General features: G+C 32.6%; 1 protein-coding gene across 1 annotated transcript in view; it reads right to left on the bottom strand.

Moving 5' to 3' along the window:
• The window catches only part of LOC131847774 (myosin-I heavy chain), an 88,898-nt gene that overhangs the window by 21,205 nt on the left and 48,581 nt on the right, over positions 1-19,112 (bottom strand). The window contains exons 3-15 of the mRNA XM_059197421.1: positions 10,515-10,639; positions 10,140-10,202; positions 8,531-8,620; positions 7,824-7,983; positions 6,300-6,490; positions 5,514-5,735; positions 4,943-5,107; positions 4,017-4,259; positions 3,429-3,554; positions 2,531-2,791; positions 1,896-2,029; positions 1,156-1,362; positions 463-604 (exon numbers count right to left, since the gene is read on the bottom strand). Coding sequence (XP_059053404.1) covers positions 463-604; positions 1,156-1,362; positions 1,896-2,029; positions 2,531-2,791; positions 3,429-3,554; positions 4,017-4,259; positions 4,943-5,107; positions 5,514-5,735; positions 6,300-6,490; positions 7,824-7,983; positions 8,531-8,620; positions 10,140-10,202; positions 10,515-10,634 — 2,124 coding nt within the window. The 5' untranslated portion in view covers positions 10,635-10,639. The remainder of the gene's footprint in view (positions 1-462; positions 605-1,155; positions 1,363-1,895; positions 2,030-2,530; positions 2,792-3,428; positions 3,555-4,016; positions 4,260-4,942; positions 5,108-5,513; positions 5,736-6,299; positions 6,491-7,823; positions 7,984-8,530; positions 8,621-10,139; positions 10,203-10,514; positions 10,640-19,112) is intronic.

The following is a 19,112-nucleotide window of genomic DNA, read 5'->3' as shown; positions in this document are numbered from 1 at the left end:
CAATTTTTCATTATACGTTTTGAAAAATGACTGAAAATTCAGTTTATCTTATGTTTTTAAAATATATATTAATGCTCTAATTTAGTAATGTTATAATGTCATTTTTGCAATTTGTTCTTTATTTTTGAGAATCTCCAATAAAATATATTTTCTTAATAATAAACAAGTGACGAGAGCATAGAATGTCGGAATTCACTTCTTTTATGTTAGATGGCGTTGCACAGATTACATGATTTCGCTTTTTGTTTAGACGTATGCTAAAATAATTTTATGTAAAAGTTCTTTATACAGTTTTTAATTATTCTGTTGTATTTAAATTTTCCACAAAACAGTAATTCGGTAGAATTATGACAAAACTTATGATAAACTACGGTTGTCTGCTATCAGCAACCTAATATTAATTTTTTAATATATAAAACAATCGAAAATGAAAAATATGATTAATGAAGATTGATGACTTACTTTCTGTATAAGCAACGCTGAAGACTGCAGCAATGCTGTTCGCTTAGACTCCAATGGCCCATGAACTGATGTTCTTAAAAATATTTTGGTATGTCCAATTTGCCAGTCATCTTTAGGAGCTTTTACTATTTCGGTTATAGCTCTGTAAGAAAGAGAAATGAATAAATTAAAACATAATTCGTTATTTTATATTATATATTTGTAATCTGTGCTACAAATAAAAAAATATAAGTGTGACTTAGTAGTTTTACTAACCGACTTTATAATAAATAAACAGATTTGTTATATCATGTCAAGTTGTTTACTTGTACTGTGCTTTGAACAAATAAACGATAAGATATACTTACTGTTTTCATAAGTACAAAACCGAAATTAAATGTATGTAATGGAAGTTAAGAGAAGTACAGAGAATTAAAAAAAGTTCGTATACAATTTCTTATAGAACTTATTTACCTTGGAGGGAAGCAAGTAATTTTTTCGTATTCATTTAATTAGTTGACAATATGTTGTCAAGCAGATTAAAGGCGTATTAGATGAACACTTTTGAATGAAGTCAAAAATAAAAATCATTGAAGTTTATAGACTTTTATAACTTACGGAAATATTTTTAAATAAGACTTACACATACAACATTACATTGTAACAGTACAATGGTAGTATATTAGTAAATCACACACAGGTATATGTACTAACGTGGCATCGGGATTTTGCGGGCGCGGATGCGGTAACAGGCAGCGATAACGCGCGCTGAACTGCGGCGCCGGCAAATGTATCGGGTACCCATCGCGGCGGATGCGTACTATCTCGTTCATGCCCAGGTATCGCAGCTGTTCCAGCACCAGCTGGTCGTTATACTTCCCTGCCTCTTTGTTCTCGTTCGGCTTTATGCAGCGAACGTACCTGTTTAATTTATTTTACATTTTACTTATTGTTTATCCAAAGTAGTTTGTTAGTCTACACAATGTTTTTTTTATGTAATTGAAATGTTAAATTAGCTGCCGGCTTATTATTTTAAAAATGATTTGGAGACTATATTAACTTATTATATTTACATAGAAAGGGGATTTTCTGATCCCACGCAAGAAAAATGATATTTATTATTATTTATTTATTTCAAGCTACTAATGGTCCATATTATAAATATCTTATAGATTTATATACATATGAAATAATGAGAAAATATAAATTGGCTCTGTGGGCACGGCACTGATGACGGCAATCTGTCACGGAAAATAATGATCGTTGCGAGGTTACGAAAAAGGACTGAGATGTTAGGGAGACAAACAAGTACGAAAAGAATAGAACTATAATCACAGAACGCTTAAGTGAACTAGCCACATATTAGCGCTTACGTATCTACCCACGATTATTCTACCGTCTTCATATACATAAATATTAAACCAAAATAATGATTTCATCTTCAATATACGTACCATACATCAGTGACTTGTAACATATCAACAAGCGATTGCAGTTGTGCTCTGAACGTATCAACCACTGTTGGCCGCCCCTTAGAAGTGCCTCGTTGTGTGGTGCCAGTAGAATTTGGACTTGATAATGTCATGTCCTAAAAAGTAATGTAACCATTATACGGACGTGATAAATATTATGTAATTGAATATTATACCCGATTATATATTGTTCTAAGTACAACGGAATAGAATTAGGATATAAAGTATCATGTATGTGTTAATCAATATTGCCCGAAATTAAAATAGACATTTGAGTATGATTGAGTACTAAATATTAAAACTTATTTAGAAACTTTCACAAAGTAGGATTTGTTGAAACATGGTGCATAAAATATTGTTCATTCTTTTAATCTGAATAATATAATTTGTTTGTTTTTAATTAAGTAAACAATTTTTGCCTTTGTAGCTTTATCATACAGTATATAGATATAACTACATATTTAAAATTAATAAAAACTCGCATACATAGGCGTCATTACCTTCACTACACAAATCATCCAACTCCTTGACAAACTTGTTAGCCGATTTACTAAGACGGTCGATGCTGCTACATGTTGTAGTAATCAAAGAAGACTGGATTAAAATTAACTACTTACATGTCCAGGCGGCGCCAGCTCCTGTACATAGTCAGCCAACTCCCTGACAAACGGGTTGGCCGATCGACTCAGATGGTCGATGAACGCGTCCTGCTGTGTGTCCCTGTTTTTGTCGACGAATCCGTGCACGCTATACGTAACCGCGCCGGCGTAGTGTTGCACGCCGAACTCTTCTTCCCACTTTCGGCGAGAACCCTTCACGAAACTCTGGTGTTCGCCAAATTCTCCCTGGATGTTGGTTAGGTACGCGCCATCTGAACCCTATAATACGAAAATGTTACTCTATTACACAGCTTCGCCAGCATTAATATTATTTTTACAACCCCATTTTAACCCTTCAAGAGTAGTTAAAAAAAATATATTCATACTAATATAATTCTGCTAGGATTAATTTAATTTGTTCTAGATATTCTCATCACCGTCGATTTTCGTCATTATGATCGTAGAATTAGTAAGAAAATTAAATTTATACAGAAACAACTTTTGGGTCTAAGTCGAGTTGTAACGATGATATCTTTATATATGACTAGCTGTCCCGACAAACGTTTGCCATATAAATTAAAATCGCTATTACAAAATAGGGGTTGATGCTAAAAGGGTGAAAATTTAGGGTTGTATGTATTCAATCCTAAATAATAATAAAATGAAAATAAAATATTATGTCGAAAAAATAAAAAAATATATTTAAGGGTGGATACCACTTAGGGATTTGAAAAATAGATAGTAGCCGACTCTCAGACCTACTAATATCATATAAAATTTCATAAAAATCGATCAATCCAACAAGATCAACATTGTGACACGAGAATTTTATATATAAGATAATATTTTCGACCTGATGCTTTATTTATGACATATAATTTGCAGTTGTCTCTAATTTTTAATTATAAAAACTTACCTTTGGCATATGGCACTGTTCGCTAAGCAGTTTGAGTAAGCTTCTTGGAGGTTTCTCTAACAGTTCTAAACATGAAGCATTGTCCGTAAATGGGATTTGATTGTAGACTATGCCTTCTTGACGGTACTAAAACAAAAAAGACACGTGGCCATTTTAGATGAAATATGACTGTAATTTAGATAGGAATATACCACAATTACCGTAAAAATATTCTGGTTAAGACCCGATCAACTATATTATTAACAAGTCTTATTACTTCGAAAATATTAAGTTTTAGCATAAATTGCATTATACTATTTAATTTAAACTTAAAATTGAATTGTTTTGTGTACTCTAAGAAATAATTGTCAGAATAAAAGAAAGTAAACTTTTAATATTTATTGTTTTATTAATACAATTATCTTTGAAAATAAATGACTTAGTATAAATATAGTATACGTATATCATCATATTTTTTTTATTATTATTAGTTATATTTAAATAAAGCATCAAAAAATAAAATTAAGGCACGGAATATATAATAAAATAATATTAATAATCATATATAACTACAAAAAAATCATCGTTAACAAATCAGTTTGTACTTACAATTTCCTGTTCCAAAGCGAATACGTAGTTATTAAAAAACATGTGCAGTTTCTCGTTGGCGTAGTTAATACAGAGCTGCTCGAGCGAGTTGGAGGCGAAGTTCTCGAAGCCGAAGATATCCAGGACTCCAAGTGCACGTGGTGCCTCTCGGCCTGGAGCCGAACAGCTGTTGACGTGGCGGACCAACCACGCAAACGTCCGGGAATATAGCGCTCGTGCCATTGCGTGACGATTCTCTCGGGCCTGTCGTATAGAAAAAAAGGTTATGTGAGGAACTTCTTAGCGTTCCATGGATTCACCGTCCGAGTGTCGGGTCCATCGTCTGGCACTGAGAGAAACTCCGTGAAGTTCCCGGGACTTAAGACCCGGGTGCAAGTTTAACGGGGCCATGGACGAACGTCGTTTTACGTAACTAACGGAGTGATAAACAAGCTGACGGCCCACCTGATGTAAAGTGGCACACAGGAGATCACGATATCATGCACACAATGTGTAAATTAAAGAAAATCAAAAGAGAAGATCAATTAAAAGAAAACTGATAAAGATCCGTTTTCTTTTAATTGAAAGATTGATAAAAAATGTTCAAATGTTCCGAAATGTTCGATTCCTCGCACAGTGCTAATATTTATATTCACTATTCACAGTGTTTTCTATATATATTATGTATGTATTTGAAAAAAAATCTAAGTATTTATATCAGTTGTCTAGTACCCATAACATAAGCTCTGCTTACCGTGAGACTAGATGGCGGTATGGTAATTGTTCAGGGCCATTATTTATTATTATTGTAACAACATATTCATAATTCAACCAATTACCCAGACACATATATAAATACGATGATACTGATACGATGATGATGATGAGATGACTGTATATGACTATTTCTGTCTAATAGAAATATGCAGGAAAATCATGTCACATACCTCAGGTAACCGCAATGGTATGTCTGTAACATTTCCCCGTACGTTTATCTGTCGTTCTAACAATACACGTTGCGCGGTGGGCGGTGCCAGCCCTAGCAAGTTGGCGACTGCATCCACTGCTTCTGTATCTTCCGGCGCTAGGGTTGTGCGCTCTCCGTCTACGTCCTACGGATATTTAAAAACAATGTAATACCTCCCTAATATGCAACAAGAAGGAATATAAAAAGAAAAAAAGCAGTATGTATATGAAATACTGCCATAAGGAATCTCTTACAGACAATCTGATACAAAGTATTAATATATGACAATTTTCTTTGCCTTGCCTATATAATAAATATAATATAAATATTTTCTTATTGTAATACGAAAGAGACATTATTTACAGAATATGTTTAACACATCTGCTTTCTTTTATTTGTAAAACCATTATAAGAAGATTACGAAATCCATTTTAGCTACACTTTTTATTCTTAAAGTGCATTACAAGTTTCCAGAAAATAACAATATTTAATAAATACATTTAAATTAAAAACACATTTAAATAAATTATTATTGAAACAAAAATAATTACCTGGAACTGTATATTTCCGAGCCATAGTACCGCAGCCAGCACTTTGAACAGACCCTCACACATGTGAGGTGGGACCTGCAGCACTGTCAACGCTAACTGTAGCGCTTCCAATTTGCCTTGTTCCCCGCCGCGGCCCTTTCTAGCTTCCTCATCCTCTGGCCTGAGATACTTGTATTGGACATCGTCACGGAGACGTAGAGTGCTTCGCAGTTCAGCATTGTGCTGAAAGTGGTTTAAAGATTTTGTAACTACATGGTCTTTCTTCAATAACAATGGTATTTACATGGTATGGTTTTTATTTAAACTTTATATCTATTCATATACATTCTATGTGTTTATCATTTCAACATACCAACTTCATATTGTAAATTCCTTTTAAATAAAATTATGAAGATTTTAAATGATAATTTTGTATTTCTAATAAACACTACTAGAAACTCGACTATAGATTAGATCAGTAAACTTTTATATGTACTACAATTTATATTATTACTTATTTTAATTTATGTATTCTCATATAATTCAGATTTAATTAGTCTAATAATATCTAAGTTAAAGTAGTAACTGTAAAGTGGAAAGATTTGATGTTTGTAATAAAATAGCGTATGAATTTCAAAATAATTTTGTTTTTGATCAGTGAATAATATAGGTGTATTTTAAATGGGCAGTGTGGTGATATACAGTTAATGACATATATACATATATAATTAATCAATAAAAAATATGATTATAAGACCTATTTATAAATCTTCAAATTATAAATAAAAATAAATACAACAACAATACCTTAGCCCCTTCAACCAGCTGATAGAACACGTGATAGTTGGTCTCACGTGGCGAAGGTCCGGTGATACGGGCGCGCTCCAAGAGAAAGTCGCGTAGCACCGCACCACGGATACCGCCGCGATGGTCCAGGCGGACCTCCACGAATTTACCGAAGCGGGAGGAGTTGTCGTTGCGTACGGTTTTTGCATTACCTGGAATAAATATAAACAACGTAGTGTTTGAAATGAAATGTTCTTATTACACGATTGTGCAATGTATATTAATAGTACGCAGGGTACTGTTATATTGTGGCGGTGGCCCGATAGTGTTCATTCACTTAGAATATAGCTGTGATGGTGATGGTCATACAAACATTACATTTTGGAAGATCAATATAATTGTATTCAGTATTATAATCGTAGATGATATAGTTAGGGGCACTTTCAAATGTCAATATGGTGAACGCAATACTATTTTGTTAAGTATATTTGAATTTAACTTGACAGGTGTCGGAGGCGTCTTAACGCCATCTTTCACCATCAATTAATTTCTTTTGATATTCTTGTTACCGGAGAGTACAACAGACACATTAATTAACATAAAGATGTTTAGTGTCGGCCAGATTCACGACCTTTGCGTTATACGGCGGAGTAGTAATATACTGGCCTATGATGTTCTCTCTCGGGTTACAAATATTCTGTTTCAAACTCAGATTTAGAAATGTGTTAAAATTATACAAATCACAATAGGCCTTTGTATTTGTTTTGTAGAAATCGAGGATGAAAATATACCAGTCACTTAAAGACTTATTAAACTTGTAGGGCTTTACAAAGCAAATCCTATTATGATTCATGTAAATCAGGCTTTTTAACACCTCAGGCGTGAAGATAATGAATATGCTGTACGGCTAATGATGCTCATCTCGAGGCGTGTAATGAACAATATATTGAGTTCAATATGACCCAAAAAAAAGACCAACGAAGGTATTCTGGTTAACGGCAAGATTAGGCACAATCTGGTATATATTTTTGGCTGTTATGATAGTACCGCTTATTTTTATATTGTGCTCGTCTGATACAGGCAGCGGCAGGTAAAAAGATGAAACCAGTTGCAGCTATTTACATATGTATATTGTAGATAGATATGTACTTGAGAAATATATTTACAAGCATATATTACAAGCAGATCATATGGTTCCGAATGACAAGGCGATTTTTCTCAGCATCGTAACTAGTACAACGGTATTACCGCACGACGTATTATAACTAAATTCGTATCACACTCAAGTTGTTACATAAAAATCAATATAGTTTGCGAAAGAAGAGTGTAATGTCATTATTTGTTTATGTAAAGAAGTGGATCACCCGTCTGATGGTAAACGGTAACCGTCGTTTATATACATATACGTCACCATGGATATCACAATATTACCTGATATCCGTGAAACCAACCAATAGTTATTACTTCATAATATTAAAATGCATGCGTTTTATCCTGTTTTTTTATTGTAATGTTCATATACTCTCTAATAGATGATGAACTTACCAAACGCCTCTAGTACAGTGTTGGCCTCCAGGATCTGCTGTTCAGCCCAAGATGCCTGTCCACCCGCCGCACACAAGTACTGAAGTATCAGCTTGGTGGTCTCCGTTTTACCCGCACCACTCTCTCCAGATATGACCACTGATTGGTTCTTTTCACCGTTCTATAAATTAAAAGTAGAAATTTGATAAGGATAATTTTAATAGTGTGCTACGAAACAACCTTTTGATAATTGTTATTATTCGTCCTCTACTGGTGCCCCGCCAGTGTTAACTGTGTTAGCGCAAGTGTATATACATATATAGTATTTGTAAAGAAGATCATGTTTTAGTAAATCTAACACATTTTACCTATTTTTATAGTATTAGACACAGTATATATCTCGTGTATCGTAACATAAGATAAAAGTCATACCTACATATACAATATTCCCAAACTCTAATAACTTAAACTATAAATTGATAATCACGGTTATTTATTTACTTGGGTATTTATTTTTTAGCAAATATTACTTTTATGGAATCTTTTATTTCATATTGAATATTAATTTTCTAATTCATATGCTGATACTTGCACTTTTTGTTCTTATTATCTATATATTATCGTATTCTTGTTTAACGTAATAAAAATGTAGACGTACATTTTAATATACAATGTTTATATCTGTTTTTATTACTATTAATAGATATTTATGTACAATAAAGGTTTACCTGTAGCGAGCTGTACGCCGATTCGGCAAGCGTGAAAACATGCGGTGGGAGGGTGCCGAAAGATTTCCCTCGATAATTTTGCATGTGTTCCTGTCACAAAAGTACAAATGGAATATAAATTTTTAAATGCAATACGATATCTTTTGGGAAAACATAAATCAAAATATCTTTAAATATTATATCATATTTCCTTTTGATCTTGTCCCCACAGAGATTACATACACAGCTATAGCTTTTGAGTCGGTGCTCATCCTGAGTAGTTATAAGTAAGCTTTACATATAGACACAAGAAAACTGTACAGAATATTGTCGATGTCACTGTTTAAGTATTTATGACTAGACTAGTGATGTTGACAATGTTTTTCTATTATTCACATTTTTGTTTAATTAGTCAACTAGTTGTTACCCGCGACTTCATCCGTGTAGAATTAAACTTTTATTTTTTTATTAAAATATATAAAATTAAAGCTTTCTTTACTTCTTACAACTTTAGCTATCTGCGAGTGAAAGTCTTATCAAAATCAGTACAGCCGTTTAAGAAATTTGCAAAAATAAACAGACATAAAAAATATTTTATGATGTATGTACCGTACCATACATACTTTCACATGCATTTAAAAAGCTGTTAATTTGAAATTACAAACAGACAATTCTTTTTTATTTGTCTGTATAAACTAACTGTCCCGCGCAACTTCGACTGCGTCACATTTTCCCCAAATTTGCATCTGTACTCCTATTTGTGACGTTATGTTATATAGGTTATAGCCTTCCTCTATAAATGGGCTGTCAAATACTAAAATATTTTTTAAAATAATTATCCTGATCGAGCCAGTGCTCACGGCTACACTCCGTTACTGTAAATGCGTAGTCCATTGTGCATCTATGTGAATCATTTCTGACAAATTGTTTCCTACCATTCATAAATGTGTTAGAATTATTTCTATAGCAGCATGACTGTTAGTTACAACTTAATGGGTTTTGGGTAGATTCATATGACTTAAGTTTATTAACAAAACTCATTACGTTTTATTTTTAGTACTGTTGGTTGTTATTGTTATTTAGCTGCTAAATATACTGAAAGCTTTCATTTTTGAAAGTAAACTTTCCATCGACTATTGTATATATACGTAGCATTTAAAGTAACACAATATACTATATACATGTATAATAATTTATATAGATAATTGTTTCCCCACTAAAGAAGAGTGTATATGCGGAATTTATATTTCCTTTGTCGTTGGAAACTGCGTAATGGAAAGTGTCAATCTATTGTATGCTGATAGAACGGGGAAAAAGTAATCGGCAGTTCTTAAGGCGGAGATGCGATATAAAAACTGCTTTGAAGTGAGAACATTGCAATTACATTAATGTTCGGAACACACATAAAAAGATTTGATACATGACAAAATCTCAGTCATTTTATTTGCTGCTCTTAAGTTATTTATATATTCATAACTGCAATATCCGGACTATTCTATATATCGTTGGCGAAGGTATTGATAGTAGGGAAGTAATGGCATTTTCACACAAAACTGTCGACTCAGTTCCGTATGAAAGAGCCCCATCATTATGAATTACATTTTTAGTAAATTTTATAAATCTCACTTACCGTTGTATAACATCCTAGTTCCTTGTACGGATTTACTGCAACTAAAATAGAGCCTGTGTATGTCTGTACAAATTATTCAGGAAAGTAATTAATAACATTAGCATGAAAATAATAATGAAATTTTGAAATGAAAAGAAAATTTTTTTTTCTAAAAGACTTATTGCATCATTCAGATTTTTAAAATCGGATATGAATGCGTGGAAATTAAAAAAGGATATAGACACTTTTAAACCTGTTTAATCATGAGTCGTTTGTATAGGTCTGGGTTGTGTGAGTGAAGTGGCGACATGTGAATTGTCAAGAAGAAGACAATTGTCTTGAGATTACAAAAAAAAATTTTCCGTTAGTATATGAATTACTTCGTCAAAAGGATACATAGATCAGATCGTATTTGTACCGCCTCTTGAGATTATCATTGATGGCATCTTCCGTGATGTGCGGCATCATGGTCATGTCCGGCACGCCGGGGCCCTCCTCGCTCTCTCGTTCCTCCATGGTGTCTAAAACAAAAAACCGATTCTATTAAAGTAATTAAATAAACACACGATGACGAAAATATGACCATATCAAGTTCCAAACTGAACAGAACAAACTAATCCGTTCAGTTCACAAACAAAAATTCAGAAAAAATCTCTTTTTTCGAAAAAAGAAGTTTAAAACATACCTACAAAGATTACCAAGTAAAACAACAATGTTGCGACAAGACTGTCGACGGTATATTGTAGATGAAATATCATCAATACTATTATTAGAATTGAAACCACTGTAGTGTGCGCAGATAAGCAACAACTTCAGTGCACAAGCACAATATGGCAGTCCTTGACGCAGGACGCTCCCATCCTCAAGTTATCTGGCGGATATGTCACTTGTGGCTACGTCATATCACCCTCCCAGTTGTCGTGTATCAATATTACAACATAATTGGCATATTTACTATCTGCACAGGACGAGCCAATAGCACTTACTTATTCGCAGAATCCGTCCATAGAGAATTTCTTTAGAAGTTATATTGGCTGGTTGTTATTCGAATATAATGTAAAGTAACTTCAGAAAACAGGAATCTCTATTTAAATTCTGTTGTGTATTACGGAACTCAGGATATTTCTGTTTCCTTAGGAATCTGTGTAATCCTTACTTATTGGATTAGCTATAATTACGGAAGCATCACAAGTTGCGAGGGGAACGAAATTGTTAGTAGTAGCATCTCATAAAGTAAGATAAATTTGAGCGAATATATTTGACTTCATTCCAACTTCCAATGATCTTTTGCTAGCATAAACAGTTAGACTGTGCGTACGATATATTAGCGATAATATTAAACGGATTGTGATCTACGTACGGGAATTTAATTAACCTACTATGTTTGCGCCATGCGACGTTAATTATGGATTATGTTATTATTATAGTACACAAGAAGTACACTTTGTTCAAAGTCGTCTGCATGAGAACATTGTCTCATTTCATTCGTCTATCGTGACGCAGTTCCGTTCATGGTGTTTTAGTATGAAATTCGGACCAATGCTATTAAATTACTGGGAACGGAAGCACACAGATCCTTAGTACTTAGAAATGGAAACAGCGTAATTTGTGATCTTGGTACTGTTTATGACAAAAAGCAAGAGTTACTATTTTTATGTCATACAATGTATGATGTATGCCATTGTTTTTGCATTAGATTGCTAAACACAAATATTTATGCATCTACACGTGCAAAGACAGAAGAGGGATAAATCACTCAGTCTCTTTCTACTGGAAAAAGTTGTGATGTCAATAATAATAATAAGGCAGTAAGTATATGAATACAGTTCTAGTATTATAAAAATATTACGAGAGAAAATGCGGTATAAAAAACCGTCTGACCAAGTTGATAAACTTTGTTTGAAAACTCATTAATTAGGTTTTAAACAAACTTTGCAATTAGAGTTTCTCTTTTACACCTAATGGATGTACATTTATGTAGGCATCTAACCTGTAGTTAGTCTACAGTTGGGTCCAGTACAAATCATAAACTTATTAAATGAAGACTTATGATAAACTTTTTTTATACAACATCTAACACCAAAAGATTAAATCACATATAGATAACTAGAAATAACAACATACAAATTGAATTATCAGAAAGTTAATTCAATCATATTTAATACCGAATTTATTGAACGGCTGCAGTGCGGCGCCACGCTTATCGATTACAGCATGGTAAACAAAGATGAATGAAACTCTCCCTATTAAATTGCTATTGTCACGCACTAGTATGGTATGTTAGAGTAGTGACGTGCATTCATTCATCGATCCCAGAGAGCCTATTATTACCAGGATTACAAATACATGATATATAGAATTTATCGATTATGCATTGTCGATAATCAACAAATGAAGTAATATTGATGGCTTTATTGGCTTTAGGGTGTGATAATCTAGCGATACTTATAGCCTTACACACACACTTTTACACTTTTTTATGGGTGAATGGGGAAATATTATTGATATTTCAGTCAATTGTTTTATATTTTTAATTATAAAAACGTTTATTTCACTAAATAAAGATATTTTCTTAGAAAGCTTTGAATTTCTTATATAATAAATAGGCTATAAGTTTTTAAAAGTTTAATACTGAAGTTTATGGAACAATAAAATCCATAATTTGAATACAATTGAGTAAAAAATCTGTTAGTGCCAGAAGTAGGTTATAAACAAATTATATATATGTTCGTACCTACAATATCACTAATCTATAGCGTGTATTTTCAATTTGAATAAATATAAATGAGCTCAAGTAAACGGTACTATTTATTTATACACTCTGATGCATCAAATATAGAAAACAATAAAATAAAAAAAAATACTCCACAAAAGGCAATGTTATCGTAAGCAATCGTTCTCAAACTACATTCTGGTTAGTGAAGGTAAAGGTAAAGGTAAAAAATGAGACATAGGGTGTGTAATATAGTAAATTAATATCGCCAAAGCTTGTCCCTTGTAGATTTTATGGTATCCGGTACGTGGCGCCGGGCGTGCGCCTCGCCTACCAAGCCATCGTCGCCAGCTCATGTCAATGCTAGCAACTATGTACAGTCCTACACATTTTCATTTCCTTTAAGAAAGGACAATGGATTACTGTATTTCTTTTTAATGTCTGTAACGTAAATATATAAAGAGGATATAAATATTTCGCTGGGATTAAAGCTTTTCCTTTATCGACCACAATAAGATTATGTTTGTATTCGAATTTTGTTCTACAAAAAGAAAATGACGATGTTTTCATACACTACTTAACTGGTATCAGCAAGAGATATGGCACGGGAATTATTACAAAAAAAAGCATTGAAATCTGATTATTTCAGTAATATATATTGCTTAATTTAAAAAAATAACATTGTATTTAGAAAGTTCTTGTTGGCAGTTCAAAAGAAGTTTGAATTATGATAAAATATTTATAAGTCATTAAGCGTTCGTTTAAGTGAGTACCATCCTAAATCCTACCTAATGACAGCTTTTAGTTACCGTTACCATGATGCAGTTAACTATACCCTTGTATTAGTCACTATGCTTATGTGAACACAACGACCATCAAACGATACTACGCGCATTTAAGAATGGTATGGGTGACAGATATAATATGATTCGTATCTGTTCAATTTGGGCTAAGACATTATGTGACAAATAGACATAACCTAATGTTGATTATCCATTATAAAAATATTTTATTTCACAAAGAAACTTGATACTATAATGTGAATAATGATATAGTGACAAACTATAATATTTATGACACCATAACGGTAATAATTCCATTGATTGCAAGTTTATAAAAAAAAACGGTTCTGTTTTACCGAGGATAATAAACGCCAAACGGTATACTTAGAGACAAAAAATTTACTGTAAAAGTATTATTAAAGATCTTCTATTTCTGGCAGTTGGTTAAAAAGTATTAAAATCTTTGTTATCACGCTAAAAATATTACTATATACAGAGCATGAATCTAAGTAATCTTTATTATAATTGCCATAATAAGTTTCTTTATTACGATTTTTTGTAATAAATGTTAAAGCAATGATTGCTTTAACATTTATGAAATTCGGCATTCATTCCAGAAGTACGTGCTTTACTTTTATACCAGTCGATCATGGTCTTGCGAACGAAGTCGACGGCAGAAGCTAGTATGTAATAATGTCTCCATAATTACGAGCGTCTCGCTATTCGCACCCATTTGTAAATTTCACACGTTTTAAATGTCTCGGTCTGTGGTTATAAACAAACAGTTCAAGTTAAGCAAAGAGAGTAAAACGTTACTTGTGGTAAAAATAAACTTTACAGTGGGCGGACAAAGCTTCGTGTGCCATCACAAAATCTAGGATTACGGGAAAAATATATCTCTACTTGGCGACAGAAACAGTGGACGAGTATAATGAATAGTGACCACGGGATTGCTAGGCTTCTACACTATATATAAAAAAATATATAATGCTTTCCTTAACTCGTTAATCAAACTGGAACTATGTTGTTATATTGACAGCTAAAATGTAGCTAGGCCGTATTTCGCATTTATAGACGGAATTCTTTACTCAATATTATTGTGCAACGGAAAGCATGAGCTTTAGTTATTTATCTGTTCCTCATTTTGAAACTACAAATATAGCAATAAAATTATTGATAAAGCATCTTATTCCGTGAAATAATCTTTGTTAATTTTTTTTTTATTTATTCAATTGCAATAATTACTTTTGTCTAAATAAATATTTTAAAGAGAAAATATTGAGCTTTATTCTTAATTTTATTATAATTTCCCGTAAGAAACTAGGTTCCAGTTATTTTTAAAAGCACGATAAATAATCCTCAACGGTATAGGCATATAGGCAAAATCAGAAAGGTTACAGTAACATTTAAATTTTGCAATTCTCCCACTCACACCCCCGGGACTAATGAAACACATTTCACATTTTTTATTTCCCTAAAGAAAGCAATCGTCCAAGTTTGCCATTTCATTTCAATCATTAGGGACGTCTGCGCGTCTGTACAAATTAAAACTTTGCATAAACAAATAAAAAACATACGCTATTCATCTCATTTTACTTGAGATGTCAACCAATTTCATAAATAACACTTTGTATTTTTAATTTTATTGTGTTTTATGTACTACATGAATATACTTTATTTCCGAATAGATTTAACTATCTACTCGTTTTTATATTCGAAAACGTTTAAGTACTCCCTATATTTATAATAATTGAATTATAATAGGAATTATTGTAAATTCATTAATTATTCTTTACTAGTTATTACCCGCGATTTCGTTCACTTTTTTTTTGAGATAAGAGGTGCCTATATGCGACCGTTTATTTTCTACTCAAATTTAATTGAGATCCATTAGAATAGAAATTGAGCCTTTAGTCGTGAAAAGCTAGTAAATAAACACCCTTACGCATTTGTAATATCATTAAGGATAATAATACAGAATAACTGACCCGCGCAATATTGTCTGCGTCACATTTTCCTCGTTTTTGCAACATTATTATTGCAGTATCAATCCTATCCAACACTAAAATAATTTTTAAAACCAGGACAGCAGTAATTTATCATATTAGTACAGATATTTTTTTAAACTGACAAATAAACTTATTTCTCCGTTTGGCCGCTGATTCACTGGTAAGGCATTTTATCTTTATAGTGTTAAATAAGCCATGTGTATAAATAAATACTGTAGATATTAAAGTTATTTTCGTGGAGTAAATTCTTCAACTGTTACATATGCATGCATGCTTAGAATACCATGAAACGATGATTTTACGATTACTATGTGTGACAAGGGTCTAAGTAGATATAGTAAACACGGTTTGTTCACACGGCCGTCATAAACCGTATCGACACTTCGCCGGTCCCTTGAGAGTTGAGTGAGGTATTTAAATCACAACTTTCGATCAGTACTCAAGAATAGAAGGTTATCACATGTAATTTTCTACAGGGTGAAGTCCATTGTGTATATTTATCGTACATTGTAAGAAATGGAAGAAATTTCCCGTCTTTTAGTACAGAGAGCTACAATGATGCCACGATACGATGGACTGGGAATTCGATGTGAAATTATAATTGTAGTAGTCAGAATTCCATCTGTACATCGATTTCATCTCGCTTTTATATAGAGTTCGTATTAATATATGTGAGGATCAAGTACTACGTGCCACTTCTCAGAGGGCAATTATATATTTAAATTACCATTGATCAGAAAGAAGAAAATGGAGAAGGTAGCAATTATTTTGTAATCGTTTTTGACAAATTAATAAAAAGCGTGGAAATATATTGTCTAGAATTTTTAACTGACTAGTGAACCAAAAATGGCTAATAACTATCTTAAGTCACTGACGATAGAATCTATGAATAATATTCCTTTAATGATATGACTATTTACTATTTCCAAAACTTCAAATGGGACTGTAAATCTACAGAATAAAGTATTCGTTTTACATCAATATTTTATGCCAACATTTACTTCTGTTAATTATGTTTACGTAGGAGTACTCTCGTACATGAAGAAAAGATACTGTGAATTTATAGTGTCACGTTTAGTAGAGGAACGGGAGAGGCGTGAGTTTGCAAAATGAGGCGGCTAGCGGCTGGCGGCTTCGAAGCCCGAGGGTCGCAGAGAGGGCATACTAACGTGACCAATTTTTTTATGAGATTGGGACGTGGTTTATAAAAAAAACGAGAACATGAGGACATTAAAGTAATTAATTTATCTTTAATATATTGTTGTCCTTGATTTTTTTTTATTTACTGTTTGGAGTTGCATTTCAGATTATTTCCGAATTTGGAGTGCCTTCTGCACTCGTCTTCATTTTCGCCCGATGAAGCACTGAACTTTTCGAAGGTAATTAATACATGGGACTACGTTAGATCCCCTGTACTATTATTATGACGATCGAAATTCTAGTCTATAGTCAGGTCAGTATAGAGTTGCGCTTCAGCTGCTTCTAAGTTTAGAGTGCCTTCTGCTCGCATCCTCATTTTCGTCCGGTGAAGCTCTAAAGGCTGCAACTAATATCATAATTTTCTTGTCCTCATTCCACTATTTCAGAAAATAGTTAAAAAGAAATAGATAAGTAGGGTTACGTATCACAAATTTGCCTGTTATCAAAAGTAGTAATTGTTGCTGGCTGAAAACAACAGGACAATCAGCTTGAAAGCGGGACTGTCCCGCACCAAGCAGGAAAAACGGTCATATTAGGCATACCTTACCAAATGCGGGAAACAATGCGGACCTCAAGGACCATGTGAAAGTTATTTTGAGAACTTGCGCTGGCCCTTTGTCGCCATCATTTTAATCATCTGATTATTTCTTTAGCAAATTTCGGATCGAGTCTTTTGCTTTAATAATAGGGGCTGTAGAGAATAAAATTCTTTAAGAGATCGTTGTTTTATTTTGAGGTTGATCCGGTTTCAATGTGGTAAGGCGATACAATGAAGGTATTGTAGTATTGTAGATACATATATCATATAAACATAATAAATATGTAACATTACATTTTTACAGAACCTACAGTGAACACGTAACAAATTTTGGCTAATAATATGACATGACTTTCCCAGTCGTCGTCCCAGTCGATAATAGTCGTAGAATATGTTCGTTTAAAGAAATATACATGGGGGTAGACTCATTGACGAAGATATCAAGTAATATACAAATAAAGTACATCTCTAGTTGAGAACCTACATTTTTTAGGAATCAGTTAAAAATATCTAAATTCTGTTCTGCTTTGGAGAAAAAATAAATAGAATATTAGTAAGATTATTTATTTGGCATAAAACTATATGTCAGACACATATAAAAAATTTTGCTCTTGAATAGATTGTGTGAAAATACTGTTCTATTGGAGTAGTACATGGACTATATATTTTTTAAACCATTACCCATTTTGTATGCTTCACAGCACGTCCTGTAATAAACTGAATTCTCTTTAGCTTACATTGTATTGTTTTTGAACAATGTGACTGTGTGAAGTGTGTGAATAACTATTGAAGAAAATTGTTCTAAAATAAATCTATACGAGCGACACACTACAAGTTCTCAAACATCATTATCCTGTTAAGGCTAGGGTTGTCTACTATATTTGCGTTTTTAATCACAAAAAACGGGTAGCTGGTTGGAATTTAAAATAGAAATTTGAAATCCATATCTGAATGAAATTCAATACAAATGGTATGGTTGTTTCATTAAAGATTTTATAAAATGGAATATGTTTGATAATGGAAAAGAGGAGGTTGAAGTTCCGATTAGGGTCCTATTTAATGTTATATACATGTACTTAGTTTTGGAGTTGGAGTTGATAATAAAATAAGTTAAGAGTTCTATATTTATTTAATAATTTTATTAAAACTGAAATATTATTTTACAATCGAATTTATACATAATTGACAGATGTCTAACTGTGAGGACAGCCCTAATCAAGAAAGATTAGTTTTTGTTTATGTGGCAATTTAGAGTATCCGGCCGGTTAAATACTTTCTTAGAGCTATTAATTCTTCAACATTACAATGTATTTCAGTTTTTTATATATGTTTTGCAGAATCTTAAAAAAGAAAAATAATACTATGATCTAGTGGTAAAAACAAATACATGTACACATATAACGTACATATTGATATGGTTATAGTACGTCTGCTTTTAAACTATGAAGCTCCAAATGCATTCAAATAGAGATCTTTCGCTTCCTCTGAACAAACACTGAAATTCATCAAGTCATGAGAAAATAACACATTTTTATAATCGTATAACTTACCATCTACCTCGACTAATGGAGAGTGATAATTAACGTCTATAGACATGAAAGCATCACGGACATTAAAAATATACATCTATACGCGTGGTATATGTTTATCAAATTCTGAGAAATAATAAGGCAAGAAACAAACTTGACTATTAGAAAAATAGTTGCTACACCATCATCTTTCGCTAGAAATGAGGCAGAAATAAAAAAACGA

Source organism: Achroia grisella, unplaced genomic scaffold (genome assembly GCF_030625045.1).
Source record: "Achroia grisella isolate CSIRO2021 unplaced genomic scaffold, CSIRO_AGI_Agris_v1 utg540, whole genome shotgun sequence".
NCBI lineage: Eukaryota > Metazoa > Arthropoda > Insecta > Lepidoptera > Pyralidae > Achroia > Achroia grisella.
This window is presented reverse-complemented; position numbering and strand designations above follow the sequence as displayed.